Source organism: Prinia subflava, chromosome 6, assembly GCF_021018805.1.
Source record: "Prinia subflava isolate CZ2003 ecotype Zambia chromosome 6, Cam_Psub_1.2, whole genome shotgun sequence".
Taxonomy (NCBI): domain Eukaryota; kingdom Metazoa; phylum Chordata; class Aves; order Passeriformes; family Cisticolidae; genus Prinia; species Prinia subflava.
The window spans coordinates 4,896,612-4,917,036 of record NC_086252.1 but is presented as its reverse complement, the minus strand read 5'-3'; the positions used below and the strand labels follow the sequence as shown (position 1 = coordinate 4,917,036).

Genomic DNA, 20,425 nt, shown 5'->3' with positions numbered 1-20,425 from the left:
AGCTGATGAATGAATGAATGAATGAATGCACTTGTAATGCAGTGTATAATGTACATTACCCCATAATGGCCTTTAAAAGGTACCTGGGTACTCCTGGCGTTCCTTCTGCTTAATGCAAGGAGGGTGGGCATCAGAAATGGGGAGACACGTACAAGGCTAAGTGAAAAAGAAACAAAAAAAAAAAAAAAGGACCAATACAAGGGGACTGAAGGTGCAGGAGATGGTAAAAAGGTGTGTTTCAGGCAGCAGATTACTTACAGGGAGATATTCTTAGGATAAAGTCACTTTTGTTGAATTCAATAAGAATTGCTATGGGAACTTAATTGAGTTTCCTGTGACTTGAGCACAGATATTCCTTTCTATCCTTGATGGGTATGTTTCAGGACAGAGTGAATGATTTCTCAGGATATGTTAGTAACACATATGCTGTGCCATGCTTTAAAAACTGTTAACCAGAAGAGGATTGTTTGTACTCCTGAATATTTTTTCATATCATGAAAAGAAATAGTTCTGGGTTATGCCAGGACTATTTCTTAAATAATGAATATTGTTAAATATTAGAATGCAGAATATTGAGTATTCTCACAGGCAGAAAAACAGTGGAATGCACAAGCATTAGTTTAATTTGTCCACTGGCTTCTAGTTCACGAGTTTTCTAGAAAGTCTCTCAAATCCATAGCCTGTTTCTTGAGTTGATATTTGCTGTTTCATACAGGAACAACTCCTTGGAGATTTTTCCCAAATAAAAGAATAAGACAATGAGTAAATAAGCAGCACTGGTTATTATTATATAGCAGATTTGAATAAATAGCAATATAAACAACTGGATGCCCAGATACTTACCCAGGAGAACAGGAGAGAGATGAAATAGGGAAACTGATGGTAGGCAGGAGCCATAGGGTTAGGACTGATGAAATTAGCAAATTATTAAAAATAGAAGATTTGGGAAGAAAGCAGCATCTTGAGTCTGTGTGATCATAATAAACAGAATGAGGCAAAAAAACTTAGGTGAAGGGTAAAGATAGCAAAGTATCAGAGATCAGAAAAAAAAAAAGAGGCCATCTAGAGTAAACAGGACTAGAAAAAATGTATTTTGCTTGTTAGGTGTTACTTAGCACCACTTGCCTTTTGTTTATTCAGTGCTTTGGAGGAACCAAGTGGTTTTTAATTGTTTGGGTTTTTTTCCCTCCCTTAATAGAGGAGGACAGTGATTTTCAAGAGCAGAAGCTACAGCAGCTTTCAATGCTGTTGGCCACTTCTGTTTGGTACAGAGTCAACCTTTGAAACTTGAGCTGTGGGAGTAGATATTTTTCTCTGTTGCTGCAGGATATTCCCAAGTCCTTGGACACTTAACAAGAGCAGTGCCTTCTTATCCCTGAACGGCCAGAGAGCAGCTGGACAACCCTGAAAGGGCCCAGGTAGGGCTGTGCAAGGATTTCAGAGAAAAAGGTTCTAGTTCTTTGAGATGGTGGATATGTGGGGTTTCATACCCAGGCAGAAGGGTCCTCACAATATCAGTAATGTTCTGTTTAGAAGGAGGAAAAAGAACTTTCTAGTCCAAGCTGGAGTATATTTATTCTCAGGAAAAAGTTGCCTAATTTTATTTCTTGCATAATTTTATATCTTTCCATTCATTTCTCTATCCTACCTAAACTTCTGACATTTTTGAGAGAAAACCACACCCGTGATCCTGTCTGGAGTGGGAACCAGGCCTTAAGTGCACTGTGTTGTTAAATTTGTCAGGTATTTATAATATTGACTTGATTTTCACATGGCAACGAACTTGCTGGTTATTTCTAGATGTACACGTACATCCTCATAACCAGAAAAATCGCGTTGCTGTGCGTGTACATTATCACACTCTTTTTTTTTTGCTGTAACAAGAAGCAGCAAGTTCTGCTCTCTCACCTGTGTCTCAGCTGTCAAAACTTTCCACTTTTGCCATTTCCATAATTCCTTCCTAAGTACAGAAAATGCTGAAGAGTGAGTGACAGCTGTCAAAATTTACTACTCACTGTGTACGAACGGAGGTAAATGATAGAAGATGTTTATCAGGAGGAGACACATCTCAAAAACTGGGGCTTCCTTCCTCAAGGATGCAAACACCTGAGACAATAATTCCTGCCAGGCAGGTGTTTGTATGTCCTGAATCTGCTGGCAGCAGCTCATCCGTTTTGGAGGACAAGATGACAGGACACTGCTATTATGTTGCCAGCAGTAAGTGCTGACTAAGGGACATGTTCAGATGTTACATCACGTTTCTGGGCTTCTTTTCTAAGGTGTTCCCTCTTTCGGCACTGGAAATCCACCCCATCAATTTTGATTTTTACAATCCAGAATAAAGGTAAAGCAGGTGGGAAGATGAGCCAACTACGAGTGTTTCACACCCCACATGAGACAGCTGCAAATCACAGATATCTTTTAGGGGGGAGAAAACCCCAACAAAGCAACAAACCGCAGTTAAGCATCTTTCTTGTGCACATCTTACACTGTGACAAATCCTGGTCCTGGAAGCCAGCTCCGATTTCTGTGCTGCAAAAAAGAAAGGAGCGCTTAGGCTGGTGAAGGAGCAGGAGTATGCCATAGCTACCTCACGCTGGTGTACCTAATGGTTTTTAGTCCCGTTTGCTGGGGGCTTTGTAGAATCGAGCGAGTACATTACACGGGCGTTGAGGCTGAGGATCGCAGTCTGCGCTAGAGCCTGCAAGACACCATGGTTGTTGTCCTTTTCCTTGCAGACGCCCAGGCCGGATGGGCAGAGCAGCCTCCGCCGGCGGCCCCGGGCCGGGAGAACCGTGAGAACCCGCGGGGGAGAGGCGGGGGCGCCGGGAGGGAAGCGGGGATGCGGCCCCCAAGGAGGGGGGATGCGGCCCCCAAGGAGGGGGGATGCGGCCCCAAGCGCTTTCCGACGCCGTGAGCCAGAAGTTTTGCCAGCCCGCTGCTGATCCTGCAGCTTGCCGGGCGGGATGCGGCGGGGATGGGCTGCGGCGGCCGCAGCCCAGCAAAGGGCGGGATGGAGCTTACCCCGAGCGGGGATGAGAAATGACCGATTGCCCCCAGTTGCGTTGTCACCGGCCAGAGGAGCCCAGAGCGGCGGGCGGGGGCGGCGACCGATGGAGCCCGGGCAGGTGGAGATGCCTGCGAGTTGGGTGTTGGAGAAATATGTAGAGAAAAAAAAAAAAAAAAAAGAAAAAAGAAAAAAAATACAAAGAAAAGGGCGCGGTGGAGGGCGCGGAGGCTGCTCGGAGGGAGGGGGAGGGCGGGAGCGTTGGGCTGGGGGCGTCGCACCCCGGGCATCTCGCCGTGCCCACCCTCCATCCCCCCCAAATCCCAGAGGCATCACACTCGTCGTCGTCCCCACCCCCGGAAAAAGGAGGGCACACCCCACCTGCGGGGCTCGCTGCGGTCGGGGTGCCGGCTCTGCCCTCTCCCCCCTCTCGTCCCCCTTTACCTGCCGCCGGCCCGTCCGCGGCGGGGGCAGCGGGGCGTGGGGCGGTGGGTGGCGGTGGAGGCGGCGTGTGACAGATGTCCTCCTCTGACAGCGCTCGGTACCAGCCCAGTGGCTCCCTGCCATTGGCTCAGTGCAGCCGACCGGCAAGGCTGCTCGCTATAATAGCACTATGCCTGCCAGCGGCGGCGGCAGCTCGCTCGGCTCCGCCGCGGCCGCCCCGCCGCGCATCCTCCTCCCGCGGCCGCGCCGCGCCTGAGGGGCCGCACCCCCGGCCCCCGCCGGCCCCGGCGCCGCCGGCCCCGGCCCTCCCCGCCCAGCCCCGCCGAGCCCGGCCCGAGGAGGCGGCCCCGGCCCCATGGAGTGCTACTACATTGTCATCAGCTCCGCGCACCTCAGCAACGGGCACTTTCGCAACATCAAGGGAGTTTTCCGCGGCCCCCTCAGCAAGAACGGCAACAAAACTCTGGTAATGGCTTCTTCCCTTGCCTCTCCCTCCCTCCTTGTCCTCCTCTGGCCGGCGGCGGCGGCTCTGGGCGGCGGGGAGCCGGGACCGCCCGCCCCTCCTGTGCCGCCCTTTGCGGGGACGCGGTGCCCTCGGCTCCCGCCCCGGGCAGGCGCTGCCGTGTCCCCGCAGAGCTGCAGGGGCGGCCCGGGGACCCTCCTGCGCGGGGACCTGCAGGGCCGGGGCTCCGCAGTCCGGGGGAGGTCGGGCAGAGGCGGCCGCCGACCGCTGAGCGCGGCTCCCGGTGCCGGGGCTCCCCGGGGACCGCCGGCCCTGTCCCCCCGAGCGGGGACAGCCGCACGTCCCGCCTGGGGAGCTGCGGGGAGGGGACCCGAAACTTGTCCGTTCTGCTTGTCTGGGTACAGAGATGTGTCTGTTCGAGCGCTGCCCGAGAAACGATCCGCGTTTTTGGTTTGCTGGCTGCCAAGTTCTTTTTGAAAGCAAAACTCAGGGTTTGACAGGACTCGGTGGGTTTAGGCAATTTGGCTTAGGTGCTCCGGAAAGTCCGCACAGATTATTGGGACTGTTTCCGAAACCATCCTCCATCCTTAGGTGTCTTTACATCTGTTGGGTTTCCTATGGTTTTGCTGACTCGCTCGAACTCGCTTCGTGCTGTTCCTGAACTTTAATGGGAGAGTGACGACGCAGTAGCCTTGGCAATCCATGTGCTCTCCTGCCTGCTCACATAAAAGGGATGTGGGATAACGGCAGCCTGGGTGAGCTGCACCGCTAACATCTCCGGCACGGCACAGCACGGTGTGGACAGATGTCTGGAGAGGGGGATGGAGCTGAGAGAGGGGCTTAGCCGCGTTGTTTATCTCTCTCACCCATCACTGCCTTATTCAGAAATCCCCTTTGGAGGAGATGGAGCAGAACTTACTCACCACGTTCTTGTTCCCTCGAATGCACGACCTGTATTGTTGGGAATTTACTGAAGTACTTAACGTTTGCTGGAGTTGGCAAGCTTGCAATTTCTCCTTAAATAAAGAGATTAAAGCAAGTCTGAGCCAAGTCATAAAAATAGTAACTACTACGAGAGAATCTGAGGCAGATTTTTGGACTGTTTCAAATGCGAAGTTCCTGCTTTCACGTTGTAAATCTTTACAATTTTATTTGCTGTAGATTCTGCATATTTTTCTGTTAGGGATTTCATTCTTGAATTTTTAAACAAGTATTTGTAGTATCCATGAGATGGCAATATGTGTGTAATTTTTCACTGTTACACTTGCAAACCTAAGACCTACTGCAGAAATATTTGGAGCATTTCAAATAATGGCATGATACATCACCTTCTTCCTACTAAACAATTTCAGTAAAGATGCATTTGGCAGGACTGAGAATACTCTGATGTAACTTTTGGACTGTGTATTATCTTGCAGTTCATAATGGATTCTGCTTCAACAGCATTTTATTTTTTAATTTTTTCCCTTGGCAGAAAAAAAGAGGCTTCCCTGTATTCTCAATATTCCTCATTAATTTATTTACTGATCAAACTATTTGCCACCAAAATATTTTGGGAAAGACTGGTGCTAACTTCAAATTCAAATAAAAAAATAATTGTGCGAGCTTTGAAGTGCTCATACTCTGGAGAAAAAAAATGTACTCTGGGAAGAAATGTAACTCAATCCTGCTCTTCAGTGAGGTAGATGTGAGGGGAGACAAGGCAGTGCTGGCTGTGGGACTGCCTCAAGAACCCGTACCTTAACAGCTTCTCTGTGGGCAATGAGCACTGGTGAAGTTTCTGCTGTGTCAAAAAGGAAGAGTTCTTGCTGTTGGCTCTGTGGACAGCAAAATGAGATCCTTCCCTATGAAATAGATGGTATAGATGCAGCCATCAAGGGCTGTGTTTCTATTTGGGCTATTTTTTAATTTATGGGAGGTAAAGGTACCACTGAGTTGTGATACAGGGCATTACTAGCTCAGACTGAGAGTTCTGAGTGCTGAAGTACATTTACTTCCATTTCAATGGGAAAATCAGATGTTTCATTGTTTTGGGGGATAGGTAATTTTCACTGTAGACAACCTTTTCAGACATGGAAGGATGAAAATATTTATTAGTGTAAGCTAGAATAAGAAATTCCTGTAAGAACACAGCCTTTTAATATGCTCTTGCTGTTTTCAATCATAGAATAAGACTAGGAGAAACAGGAACTGTAAAGTTAACAATCAGAAATTTTGAAGCTGCTCTGACTCAGACATATCTTCCTATTTGCTGTAAAGCATTCATTGTCTCTTCATCTGAGCTCCAAGCTTTCTAAAATCACTGCTTCCTCATAAACCAAGGAGAATCTGAAAACAGCCTCCCTTTGTACAGCAAAGAATTGCTTCTGTGCAAGACTTTTATTTGTTAGGTTTTGGTTCTCCATCAGAGTTCTGCCACCACACTGTCTAGAAATAAAGATGAGTGTATGTGTTTCAGTAGAAATTCACATCAAGTGGAAAAGTGCTGGATCTAGTCAGATGTTGCGGTTTCAAGATGATTTTATGTGGTGTGTCTTCAAACCTGAGTTGGTCAGGCTTCAGGGGAGAAAGCTCCTTGGACCTTTTCACTACTGTCCCATTCTGGAGTGACCTGGCATTGCCCTGAAACCCTTTTTTTTTTGCCCTGCTCTCCAGAAGAGGTCCCTGAGAGATTTTTTTTTCTCCTGATTGTTTGTTTCTGCTGGTGACTGTTACATGTTTGTCTTCTGCCTGCGTCTGTTTTCACACAGAATTAGTCACTTAAAACTTTATGAAGATTTGGTTCAAAACTTCCAGAATACAGCAGCAAGAAAGAGGTGCAAACTTGTGGTCAGCTGGTAGGGAACATGAAACACAAACCTTTGGTCTTCTATAAAAGCTGCTCAGTGGAGAGCATCAGAGAGTTACTATTTGGTGGAGAAGATGGAATGACAGCATTTCTGTAGCCTTGGTCTTTCTCTAAAAGCACATCTGTCTTTAATGCCTACTGAGTGTGGGCTTTGAGATGGGGTTATTTAGGAGGGGGAGAGAAGTGCATGAGGGATAAAGGTACAAAGCAGGAGGAGGGTGGGGAAGGCCACAGTTCTATTCCTCAAGAGAAGCCATGGGGAAAACCTGAGCTCAGAGAGAAGTGAGAGGCACAAGAGGGAACAAAGGAGAGGGTGGATTTAGGTAACTGAGAAAACAGGTTACTGTAAAAACTCCTAAAACTCAATGAAATAAGAAAAAAATTCCTTGTGAACGAGCCTTTAGTCAGGTGAGGGTGGGACATGAAGGAATGTGTATCTACAGTAAATTCTGGGTACCTGATAGCTTTGCCCAGTACTCAATGCATGTGGTCCCCCTGCCCCACTGGGTAGCTGTTGGGGATCCCTTGCCTAATTGTTATCTGCTGCTGCTTGTCAGGAAAATCAATCTGAATAACAAATTGGTGGGAGATGGGCCCCTGTGGAAGAACAGCTTCCAAACTCTTACGAAAAAGTAACTTCAGAAAAATGGAGCAGTATGGTTAAAAGAAATTGGTGGTGTTTGCGCCATTGAGTAAGACTTTATCCTCTCCCTCTGCAATTTCTATTTCCTGAAATATCCTTCAGATATGCCCAGTCTCCTAACAATAGCTAATCTGCCACCGGAGTACTCCATGGCAGCTCTCTGGAAGGTTGTTTTTTGTTGCTGGAGTACTGTCTAAGTGAACCAACTGCCCTGTTGTCTTTGTGTGGCAGATGGTTTCTGAACAAGAAACTCAAAACTTACCATGTGGGTCAGTACTATGCAATGATGTTTCAGATTTCTAGTGCTCTTTCTGCATTTTCATGCTTTTTGGTGTTTTAATCGATGAATATTGTCCTGATTGCTTGGCCATTTCAAGCCAGGGTTCATACTTGGTGACTGTGAAGTTTTCCCCAGGACGTTCTTTTTGGCTGTAGCAGTTTATAAATTTTTTTTTGCTACAAACTTTTTGTTTTGCCTATGGTTCTGATCTTTTAATGCACTTACTCTGTTATTTTTTTAGGCCTTATGTTATTGATGCCAAATTACAGTAGTCTGTCTTTTGTAATTCATCTTCCGTGCTGTGGCTGCTCTCTTGCAGTTTGTAATTTCAAAAAGTATTGAAACTAGTATGAAAAAAACAGCTTTCTGGAGAGAGGAGTCAGTTGTTTGGAATCAGAACCACATGTGATTTTTTAAAATTCTTAAAATGTCTTTCATGATGTAAACCCCAAACCATTCAAAAATACTTATTAATACATATAATTTTTAGTTGGTCAGCAGGAGAACTGACTCTTTGTTCTTCTGAGTAGCTGGTATGTGGCTGGTGACTGAGTATCTGCTGTTTCACCATAAGATATAGCATGGGTGTAAATGGCTGTGTTTCCTTGAGGTTTACAGAGGTCCAGGTCTGGACCTGTGGGGCTCCTTCATGTTTTTTAATTGGACAAATACATTTGCTCTGGTGGTGATCAGAATGAGTAAGGTGTTGTCACTTCTCTGAGGAGGTCAGGGAAAACTTTAGACCTCTGTGTGGTGTAAATTGCTACAGTAATTCTAGTTTCAAGTGTCTTGTTGATACAGATGGAAGGTAGGTAAGATTAGAAAGGTCGTGATTAGCAGTTGGTCAAAGGACCAACTACACCAAACACAAGAATCTATTTTTGTGACAGTGATGAACCTACAAACAGGTATATATACTTTAATTAAATGTATGAGCACAGGAGGTAGAATGGAAACAGTGCTCCCCAGGCCCAAGGGTGGCAGTCACAAATTGCTTAAAAATGGAATCAAACTCTGAACTCCATGCCATAAGCCTGGTGGAGAAGATGATCTCATGAACTTCATGTGGTACGGCTTTGTGCCCCCCAGCCACCTTGGTTATGACTGCAGGAATATTAATTAATTAATAAAGTAATTAATTTGTTTATAACTCCTTTCAGAAGTCCTAGGTCATGCCTGTATTTTTATGAAAACTCCATGGAGTTCAAATACTGTCACACTGGTGCCCTCTGAAAGTGCCATCTGTTGCTCAGGCTGTCTGTTGTCTTTAGCGCTTTCACAGCTCGTAGAATATTTTTGTATTTCCACATCTACTAAAGTAAATAGGTTGTGGCCAACATAAAAATGTATTTTATGAGAGTTTCTATTACAAATATCCATTCCCTACCACAGGAAGAAAGTATTAAACTAAAACATTTCCTGATGAATTATAACTGCAGTTGTAATTCTGCATGATCAGGGTAAATGTCCATTGATTTCAAGCTATCTAGTACACATATAAAATAACCAACACTTACCATAGGTTTATTTTAAATATTGGTAAAATGACATCCTGCAGTTCTGTTTGTCATATTGTATATTACTAGTAGCTGGAGGGTAATTTTTCAATTCTATCATACACATGGAGAATTTAATGGAACTATTGCAGTACATTGTTTTTCTTCTTTAATGTTGAAGAGTTTTTAGGGTTGAGTTGCTAGGCCAGCATTGTATTACTTAAGGGAGAAAAATCACCTGTTACTTTCTCCAGTGGTTATGTTCCCTGTGGATCTGCTAATGTCTTTTTTGACCTAGGTTTGGAACTTGAAAGCGTTCACATCTTTTCTGTGACAGAAGCTCAACAGCCCTAACTCATTAAAATATTAAAGTGGCAGAATAAATTCTGCCTAATTTAATTTTAATAATTAATAAACATTACTTAGATCATGATTGAAAACCAGCCACTCAGGAGACAACAGAATAAACTGGTAAAGTTTAAGGAACAATTAAATCATAATGGTATCCTACTTCTAAAGTCCATTTGTTTGAGCTCAGGTGACTTGGTTTATTTGTGTGAGTTGTAAACAGTTCTGGTTCAAAACATTATCAGCAGGCTTGTTTTGGTGAGCTAAGGGGAAACTATCAGAATTTTAAATGCATTTCCAGAGAAATTCAGAGAGGTCTCAGGCCTCGTGCAGCGAGATACAGCACTCCTATGTCCATCAGACGCTGTGTGACTCCATCATCTGGTCCAAAAAATAGCAGGAGCTGGAGTCCAGCATGCAGCAGATTTAAATTGGGGCAGCTTCTGCTTCAGAGCTATTACTGAGCAGACTTTTGTACTGTAAAAGCTTATTAAATGCATGGTAAGCTTCAAACACGGTATTCTGTTGAATGTAATTAGACTATTACCATGGTTAAATTAGTACACTTGTTTAGTTTTTTCCAATCGAGGCCTTAAAGAATAAGTCTGAGGAGAGCCTTTGCCTTGACTATTTTCTGATGCAGATATCCATAGCAATCTCTTAGCTCTGAGATACACAACATTAATTTTAACACGTTGCTCACACTTGGAAAACGGCGTTGCTGGCATATTGCTTACCATGTTGCTAACTGGAAAACAGCAAGCTGGCTCGTGTATTTTCAAAACCACAGATATTTTTCAAGTCTTTAAACCAATTAGACCTTTCCAATGTGCAGATTGCTATCCTAAAAGTCTTGCTTTCCCGTGGGCTCTGGGAAAATTCAGGTAACTTGACCTTCCTATCAGCAGGGATTCACTGTTGAAGAAGAGAGTTAACTCTGAGTTGTGGATCTAGAGGACACTGAGTGGTGAGTGGCCTTTTAGTTGAGCACAGTGGGGTTTCCTGTAGGACTTGACTGAGTATCTGCAAGATTTCTGATGCCCCTAACTGGTGACAGTTGCAGTATTTCCTTTTCCTTAATGGCATTCAGGCATGTCCAGAGGAACAATCACTCACTCCAAAAATCAAAAACCAAAGCCATCTATTCAGATGCGTCTTATAATATAGGTAGGAATGAGCTTAAAGAATCCCAAAAAATCAATTGAGGACATTTTCTATTTTTCATATCTTAATGCAGTTAATAATTATTTATAAGACAGATTCTTTAATTTTGCCTGGTGGTAGTGGAAAGTGAGTTGATTTTTTTTTTTTGTTTGCTCACTTGTGATTCAATTGTATAGATGGGAGAGGGAGTGAGCCTTCCTAATTTGGCTATAACTGGCCAGTCCCCTAAAAACAAATACTTGTCAGACCCTTCTGTTTTTCCACGCATCATTGGAGTGAGAACAAATGCTTTTCCCCCACCGTTCTTGAAAGACTGTTATATGATGAGCTATGACTTACTGTTGTTTAGAAAAACCCCAAAGTAAACAAAACAACATTTACTCACAAGGAGGCACAATATTTGTCATGTTTAACCTTGTTTGTTCAATGGAGATAAGAAACCGTCTGAAGGCGTCAGGAACCAGGAGATTTTAACTCATAGTGTAATTAATTTATTTTGTTAAAACATGTTTACAGTTCCGTTTCTCTGAGGACTGGCCGAGGCAGGGGTACAGACAGGGCAGAGGGTTTTGTTTCTCCCTTGGCACAGAGGATGTTTGTTCTGAACACTCTGAGTTGTGTGTGAGCATGGATTTCTGTGGGAACTTTTTTTTTCCTTTTTAATTAATTCAGAGAGTAAATTTCCAAATATTTTTAATATGGGATTTTGAATGAGTGGTAGTTATATGGATAGTGGTGTAAGAAAGGAAATGCAGATTCTTTCTTCACAGCTGTAAGAGCAAATCCAGAAAAAATGCCTGGAGACCGATCTCCATATCTCCCACCTGGCTTTGCTTCCCTGATTGCCTATGATGAAGAACAGGTTTTGTTTTACAGTTCTGCAAATGGCTTGGAGAATGTTGAGAATTGGTTTGAGGAACTGAGATATTTTGTTGTTTGTTTGAGTTTAGAACCTCATCAACATTCTTGATTTGTACCAACGACTTAGGCTCGTCAGGCTTTGTGTCGGACTGTGGTGATTTGCATTTTGTAAATGATTTTTTTAAGTGTGTGAGAAATATTTTTAGGGAAGGCTTCTTTCCCCAAATAGCAAGTGATCAGGCTACCTCCTCTGGGACCCAGCTGAACTCAAATATTCATGTTGCAAGATTTCTCAGCCAGCACATAGCTTGATTGCCTACACTGGCCAAGTCTCGGTCAGATTGTTTTCTTTCAAACTTAGCTCTGCACAGTATCTGTTAGAATTTGCCTCTTTGCCTTATAGAAATGAGTTTCTGGACTTGGGAAAGGAGCTTCCTTTCCATCTAACTGATGACATACTTCCAAAAAGAATACCAATCACCATAGGTGTCCCTGCCCATGGAAGTAGGGTTGGAACTAAATTGTCTCTGAGGTCCATTCCAGCCCACATTATTCCATGATTCTGTGATCTTGGTGTCCATGCAGTTTTTTGTTTGTTTGTTTGGGGTTTTTTGTGTTTTTGGTTTTTTTTTTTAAATAAATGCATCTTGATTTACATGGCAGAATACAATTGCTTAAATAGCTGCAATTTCTAAGTATTTAATTTCTGCTGCAACTGTTGTTGGCAGGAAACCACAACGCCCATTACAGAATATAAGCTATTCCCTCATCAAATGGATTTTGATAAAATGTCTGGAGTTAAAACTTGGAGCACACTTGTGTCTATAAAGGACTATGATGTATTAGGGGTCTGGCCAAACAGTCCAGCCTGAGCCTACATTGATAAAGCAAAAACAAAATGCTTTTTTTTTCTTTTTTAAATTATTGAAATGTATAATTATTTAGTGAAGTTTGCCTAAAGATGTGTAATTGTATAGGATGTTTTCTCTTCCTCTGTTGGAAACAGTTGGCTTTATCATGAGAGAGTAGAAGACAAAGATGTCCTCAAACCTTGCCAGCCCCTAAACCTGCCTGTCCCAGTCTTGACACTTCTGAGCCTGTTTATATGAGAACTGAACATTCATTTGGCTTGTTTCTGAATTTTAAAATAAAAGGGAAGAGTTAAGAAGTGATATAAATGTCTTTTCACCAGAAGTCTTAGGCTTCTTATATGTTTGCAGCATAGTACACTGTAGGTGTAGTCTCCATTTTTTAGTATATTTTAAAAAAATATTTTATTTTTAAAAAATACTCTTTATTTTCAGAAAATAGTTTTTACATTTTAGGTTTGCTTAAAAGTGAGACTCTGGAAACTTAATGTAATTGCATAAAGAACATGATGCTCTTCTACATGAGCAGTAAACAACTGTTTCTACAAATAAAGCAAGGTTGTTAGTAGCCTTTTTTTAAAGCAAAATACCTTTTATGCTGCTAGTTTATGACACCATCTTAAAATATAGTTAATGCTTCAGGATACTCTGAGGGTAACAGTGGTATATTCTGCTGAATAAATGAGTTTTCTTACCTCTTTGCAATGATACTTCTAATAGCAATGCTAATTCTTTCTGATAGCTTTATGGAAATATTTCATGAGGGAGAAAAATCAAGATAATATTTGCTTGTCCTTCTGCTGTGCAAATGAGCCAGTAAATCGTCTGACACCTGTTTGTTTGGGAAATCAGTGAATTTTCATGAACTAGCAGGTGGAATTAAGGATTAGAAAGAGATGAAAGGAGTTTTAAAGGACTGCTTCCAAAGGTTTGGGGAGTTGTTGTGTTACTAATGCTTAGCAGAGAGAAAAGCTTCCCACCAACAGGATGTCAGAAATAACTGAAGTTTCCTTTATGAAACACCTTGGAGTGCTCGTGGGTATGAAAGTGTCACGGCAGTGTAATTAGGAAAGTCCAGCAAAATCTGGTGGCTGCACCATCAACTCCCTGTGGTGATGGAGCGTGCCCAGAGTGGAGCTGCTTTATAAATAATGGAGAATTAAAGAAGAAAAAGTGGAGCTTTCCAGTGCTCCAGTGTCTGAAATAAAGTGCAGCGAGCTGTGTGAAGGAAACCAGAACAGCCAAGGTGTTTAACAGAGAGATGTAGAGTTACCAAGGGCTAACACATCATTAGTGAATGACACTATGACAGAACTGGAGAAAACCAGGACAAAGGCTTGCCTATCGTTGTCAGCATACCCGTGGCAGCAGTGGCACTGTCTGCATTGTTAGTTCAGGTTCCTGCTCTGGGAAACCAGACAGACTCTGACAATTTTTGGTCAGTCAGGCTTGTCTTGAAGGGGTGTGATAAGAGGCAACAAGTTCAAGTTAAGAGGTGGGAAACCCTGATCAGATACAGGGGAAAAAAAATTGAGGGTGGCCAAGCACTGGAAGGAGGTGCGGGAAGGAGAGACTGTGGCATCTCCATCCTTGGAGATACCCACAACTTGACTGAGCAGCATGAATTTAATTGACTGTGCTTTTAAGCAAAGCGTAGGTCTAAATGTCTCTCCGTCCTCAGTCAAGGTTACAATTTCACACGTTTGATCTGTAGAAGAGTAGCTTTTACTGGGATCCTCTGTGGTGAGGCTCCTTGGGGGTGAGGTGTGTCACTGCTGTACCCTGTTCCCAACCTTTGGGGACTCCCGGGGGCTCCGGCTTCCCTGGTCCCTGATGACATCCAGCTCTGGCAGGAGCAGTGCCTGCACTGACATTCTCTGGGGAGCTCCTGGTCTGCCAGAGGTCTGAAACACAGGGCTTGTTTCAGCTCTGAGTAACAAATAAATCAAATGCAGCTATTAAATCTACTCAGGATTTCTTTGTAGGGATTCCCGAGCTGAGTCATGCGATTTGTAGTCAATGACCCAACTTGTAATTAAGAAAGATGATAGACTCGGAACTTGTCCAAAACTAATCCATGTTTAGCTTTCACTCTCCACAAATTGTGTGCATTATCAGCAGTATTTTATTGATTACACTTTTTCATATTGAAAATTACTGGAGTATATAACCTTAATTTTGGAAACGCTTTTAAAAGGTACTCGGGAACACAACTGGTAGAGAAATTGAATTGTTGCAATTAGAACAGCTCTATGCAGAGGCAAGGAAAACTCAAGCCAAGCATTTTCGAAAGCATTATATGCTGCAGTCCTTCATTATAGATTGTTTCAAAGAGGGGAAAAATGAGAAACAAGCTATCGACCTTATCTTGTTCAGCCCACATAGCTCTTGCACTGTGGGATGGGCAGTGTAAACTTCCACAGCTTTAGTATTTCCAGGAAATTGTTCAGATTTTGAACCCACTTTTCATACAGTGGGTGTGGTGTGCTTACGGTTTTGATATGTTTATATTCTTAGTTCACATTATATATTTATATTTTTATATGTATTTTTATATTATCATATGTACACAATATCGTTGATACATGCTCTGTATATTCAAACCCATTGTTTAACATGGTCATGTGGCATCATACCCATTTCTTACAGCTCTCAATTGTCATAGAGAAAACATAATCCTGAAGGAAGGAAGTGCCAAAGTTATTTATGAGTGGCTGAAACTCTTCTGTAAGAGGGGCTGTGTTGATTCAAAGACTCTCCACTGATCTGACTGGGGCTGAGCAGAGGACTAACCTTGGGGAAGTTCCCAGGGAGCAGATCAGTGCATGTGAGGATTGTGGATGTTGCCCCTCATCTCCATCAGAAGTAGCAGAAATTTTGAGCTTATTTGAAGTGCCCTGGTCACTGCAGGCTAGGTGGGTAGTGGCTAATGCTGTGTTGTAGCCATGAGATGAATGTTGGATTTATTTTCAAACCAGTTAGTAGAGTAACTAGAGCCATGTATAATCAGCTTCTTAAAAAAAAAAATCTGTCAGAAGTTTTATGCATAGTAAATGTGAAAGCTACAATATGGAATAAATTATCAAATGGCTTAAGTTCAGTGTCTCTTTGAAGGCTATGGGGGAGGGGGGGATGTAGAGGAAATTGCACTTGTATTTTACACCTGACAAATTGAATTACAGCAACAAATCTGTATAATTACAATTCAGAGACCAGGATTTCTTCTTGGAGTTGGGTAATTAGAAGCAGGACTACACTTGAAGGCTCAAATTGGATTCTTAGAAAGAGTCCCTTACATGAATATGACCTGTACAGAAATCAGTGTTTTTATCTCTTCTATTTTAAGAATTTTGAATCATAATGTAAAGTGACTCATCCATTATTTCATCATCTCTTCTTCAACAAGACGCACAAAAATTATTGCTTTGATTGTTTCCCTGCAAATGGGAAATCTTTAGGGTTTCTTCTCTTTCCAGCAGGCACTCATAAATCCAATTAACATTAATGAGTCTCACATGTGGGCACTGAGAGAGAAACAAATGGACCTTTTGTCTCTCCAAGTATGTGTTTAACTGCAGAAAATGAAATGAAGAAAAAGCTTTTGGTGAATCACAGATTACAGAGTCAGAGTCATTCTGCAGTAGCTAACACATTGCCCTGCTTCCCTCTCCCCTGTGAGGGGTCCTTGTAGGAGCTGTGAATGCAGGATGAGCAGTGCTGTGGGTAAGGTGGAGAGCACTATTATTGCTTCCAGTTCTAAGATTAATTACTAATAGGTCATGTCTTCAACGGAATGGCAGGATTGCAGTGGGGTTAATGTGACTGTGCTTCTGCCTCATGACAGAACTCCATGGGAACAGTTAGAAAAAGTAAAAATATTAAAATAGCACAGTGACCTATAAAGAAGAAATACTTAGTGCCCTTCTTTAGAGGTTCTGTTGTCTCTCTGAAGAACAGGATTGATGTTGCAAGAAGTTAGTGACATTTTGTGTTACTCAGCAACATTTGCCGTTTACTTATGGGCACTCTGAAAGCAGCTATGACTTTCCTAATGACACAGGAGTCTTGATCATGCTCAATGTTGTTACCAAGAGAATGGGGTCTTAGTAAATTAAATACTGCCTCTAGGAAAGCATCTGCTCCTGTTGCTGGCAAAAAAATCTGAGCACAGGGTATTTTGCTTAATTTAATTCGTTGCAAATTATCACCAACATTTGATTACTGATTTGGGTATTGGGGTTGGGAAAGAAGACTCCAGCTGAGGAAATGTTTCCTTGAATTTGGCAGTGCTGAAGTTTGGGGTGGGGTGGGTGGTTCACAGCAGTGCCACAACCCACCAGAAGTCCCACTAAGATCCCACCACCCAAACTTGCTGTGTGTCCCCAGAACAGTCACAGCTGACATGTGGAGAGCTCAGTGCAGTATAAATACACTGAAACCATATGGTCTATCAGAATGGTAATATCACTTCAGAGGTTTAGAAATAGCATGTTTATTAGCTGTAATCACTTCAAAATTTTCATTGAAGGGAATAGCTGCAAGCACTCAATACAGTTGTATTTCCATACAAGCCTTTCTTCAGTTTGGTTTGGAATAGAAGTCACCATCATTCACCTAAAAAAGAAACATCAGAGGCTCCTTGGGTGTCCCCTGTGTCTGACAGCCATCCAGTGGGATCATGATTATGCTTTGACAGAGCTGTAGACTACAACTGACTTCACATAAGATGATCTAATGTGTACATCTGTGTTGGATGCTCTGTGCTCTGAAATAACAGTTACTGCACTTTTCTGCCATCACGGATTTCCCGAAACTATTACTGTTTTGCAACCATGCTTCCTTTGTGCTATTTGAGATTGGGGCCATTTTGTCCTGACTAATTGCTGTCTCCTCGATGGCTGCATCCTTCAGATATTTGTAAGCTGTAAGAATCCTCGTTACTTGTGCCTTTTCCAAGCTTGGCATGCTTAGCTGTTTTCCTTTCCTCATGTATCATTTCCTCCAGTTTTGATATTGGCGTGGCTTTTATTTGAACTCGCTCCAGCATTTCAACGTCAATCTATCAAAATGCCTCCCAGTAGTCTGCTTAAAAGGTGAAATTAGAAGAATCCCATGGATGTTGCTAGTGGTTCCTTGATGTGTAGATACCTGGGGGCGGATTGTGCAGTCTGCATTTATTGTGGCATGTGCTTATTCTATACATAGTCTCACTAGCATCATTGGGACCACTCACGTCATTCTATTCTTATCACTTGCCTAGTCCCTCCTCCACTCCTCAGATTCCTTGCCACAAATGCAGTGTTTGGCGGTGGGTAGAGTTTTTCAATTTTCTAGAGTCTCTACTTGTGCTGTGACTTCTCTGTTGCCTTTGATGCATCCATTAGAATTTCCAGCTTCTCAGAAGGTGCTTTGATAAATTCCAGGTTAAAACACTTGTAATATAGGCTTGTTTGTATTTTGTAAGAATAATGTGATCCTTGTCAGGAGTTGACAGATTTATTTTCTTCTGCACTATTAATTGCTCCAAGTTGTGTATGTGTGTGGATATATTTGTTCTTTCTCTTGTGACAGAAGAGAATTAAACATGAATTACTTCTACACAGAGACATAAGTTTTATTTCTGACCTGTTTGTCTTTTAAGTTTTCTCTTCTTTTCTCTCAGTGTGTTTTTGCCTCTCTCAGTGGAAAATCTCCCTAGCTTGGTGACCATTTTGTGTTGTCCTGCCTGGTGCAAGCCTCACCTTGGTGGTTCCATTAATTTTGTAGCACGGCTGTTTGACCTTCCAGTCAGCTTTAGCTGACTCTCCTTATGCAATTTCTTGGGGATGATCTGAATCCACTAAAGATTTCTTTTTTAGGGAAAGAAAGCACAAACAAACTCAAATTTGCTACTTTCATGGCAAATATTTAGAAATACATGCATTTTGTTGAACTTAGATCTCACTGTTGATTCCCATGCAGTTGTACAGTTTAATTTTCTCGATTTTGCCACCCTGACTGGATTGTCATTCTTATCTCTTACCCACTGCAACCATCATTTCTTCATAGACTGAATTTTTAAAATGACAGACGTGAATGAATTTGAGCTTCACAGCACACAAATGCTAGTCACCTTAAATCCATTTTTACTTCTAAAAACATATGAGAGCAGTCAAGATGTGAGGTTATTTAATCTGAAGAAGCATCTTGCTTTTGCAATATCCATTTCCCAGGGACACTGTAGACTGCCAGGCTGCAGAAATACACATTATTGTCAACTTTTTCACAACAGGATTAGCTCTTACATCTGCCTGTTCTCTTTCACCCTTCATCACTGCAGGGGAGCACAGGACATGACTGGCTGTGGTTTTGTGTTGCTTTGCTTTGGGGTGACCCTTCTGTTTTCTCCTGTCCCCCTTTCTCTGTGCTGGGGGTCAAGTCTCTGTAGGGTGGCACGGCCACGGTGCTTCCACTCCAGCTAAAGTGGCAAGCTTGGCCATGAAAGGAAGGAAAGGAAACATCATAAAACTTTAAAAGGCAGTGCTGATGAATTGTTATGCATACTTGAACACTTTAAAAAATGAAATTAAATCCTGGGATACTACGATTGCCTGGTGGGTGATTATTTTTATGGCGGAGCTCTGTATTTGAGAAATACTTATAAGAAAATAAACAGATCTAGTGATTAGTTCCCTTGAAGCCACTGAACAATTGGTTTAAGGGGAAAAAAAGATTAAACTTTAGTATTTTATGTTTCTTGCTGATTTGTTTCCCTGTTCCATTTCTTTTACATCCATGATTTGGAGTAGTGGGGGCTGCCTATGACTGTGTTGTAATTGAGAAGATGATTTGTTAAATGCAGTTGTATTAGGGTCCCTGTACTTCTTTATGTCTGTCTGTCCTGGGCTCCTGCTTTGCTTTTCTTTTTCATGTACCTTTTTCTATATTTTTGCTTTCTGCCTATAGCTCCCTAATGCTTGCTTTTTTTTTTAATTTATTAAGGTTTGGTTTTTTTTTTAAGTTTTTAATTTTTTTTTTGAGCTTTATGCCATTTTGTATCCCAGATCTTTCTAAGCTATTTTTCAAAACTGGATGCCATTTCAGAAGTAGATTAACTGCCTTTGCTCTGTCTGAAAATGAGAATTAGAGCTCTGAGTTTTGTTTTGACATTTATGGTTTTTTTGTCAGAAGTAAAGAAGCGTTTTTGATTATGTTGTAAGAATAAGGTCTCTAATACAGTCTTAATTGCTTTGCTTGTTAATTTGTTAGACCTGGTACAGATATAATGATACAATTGCAGCTGGCATTTAACTGATTGGAAAAACATGACAATTTTTGTATTTAGGTGTTGCAAGTGAGCAAATGGTAAAACTGGTTTATGCTACTCTTATTTTCCTGCTTGTAAATATTCCCCATTTGTTCTTGTATGCATGTTGAACAAGCAGGGTGTGATAGCATGACAGTGAAGATACTTCATCTAGACTTTTCTTGCAAGAATGGTTTTTGTTGTGGTGTGGGTTTTTTGTGGATTTTTTTTTGTGTGTGTGTGTGTGTGTTTTTTTTTTTTAATTGTTTTTGTTTGGTTTGTTTTTTTGGCTTTTTTCTGGACAAGGAGATAATGGCAAATCTGAAGTCTGCTATTTCAAACTGTTCTCCTCATCATGGTGAACACTTTATCTGATTTGAATTCAGTAAGATTAAGACCTGGGCTTTTGTTCATAACACAAAGATGCGAAGAAGTTATGAAAAAGTGATTTTGAAGAAATGAGAGGGGATGAGGGAGCAAAGTAGGACCTGGCTGGTAACAGAATGTGGATTCCTTCAGCTGCAGTGCAAGGAGTGCTGAGGTGGGTCCAGTGGCTGGTAGCTGGAAGAGGGCTGTAGTCCATACTGGAAAGAAAGGTGGACTCTTGAGAGAAATCTGTGACTCTCTTGCCATTTCTTGAACAGATCTCCAAGGACCTGGGGCAGGATGCAGCTTTGATGAAATAAATTGGGAATTGCTCCTTGTGTTGTACTTGTT

At 42.2% G+C, this 20,425-nt stretch overlaps 2 protein-coding genes across 2 annotated transcripts in view; one reads left to right on the top strand and one right to left on the bottom strand.

Annotated features, from left to right (window-relative positions):
• Nucleotides 1-2,605: 2,605 nt before the first annotated feature.
• On the bottom strand, nucleotides 2,606-3,679 carry LOC134551870 (proline-rich protein 2-like). Its single transcript, XM_063399852.1, has 3 exons — nucleotides 3,625-3,679; nucleotides 3,452-3,577; nucleotides 2,606-3,138 (listed from the first exon to the last, which is right to left on the bottom strand). The coding sequence occupies exons 1-3, from the start codon at nucleotides 3,677-3,679 to the stop codon at nucleotides 2,606-2,608; spliced, it is 714 nt and encodes a 237-aa protein (XP_063255922.1).
• The window catches only part of ZNF804A (zinc finger protein 804A), a 148,747-nt gene continuing 131,453 nt past the window's right edge, over nucleotides 3,132-20,425 (top strand). The window contains exon 1 of the mRNA XM_063399939.1: nucleotides 3,132-3,917. Coding sequence (XP_063256009.1) covers nucleotides 3,807-3,917 — 111 coding nt within the window. The 5' untranslated portion in view covers nucleotides 3,132-3,806. The remainder of the gene's footprint in view (nucleotides 3,918-20,425) is intronic.

Coding starts and splice junctions, on each gene's coding strand:
- LOC134551870 (XM_063399852.1), bottom strand. CDS start 3,679: ATGCGCGGCGGGGCGGCCGCGGCGGAGCCGAGCGAGCTGCCGCCGCCG. Junction 3,578..3,624: donor GCTGCCGCCGCCGCTGGCAG/GCATAGTGCTAT, acceptor GGCTGCACTGAG/CCAATGGCAGGGAGCCACTG. Junction 3,139..3,451: donor CGCGGACGGGCCGGCGGCAG/GTAAAGGGGGAC, acceptor CCCAACTCGCAG/GCATCTCCACCTGCCCGGGC.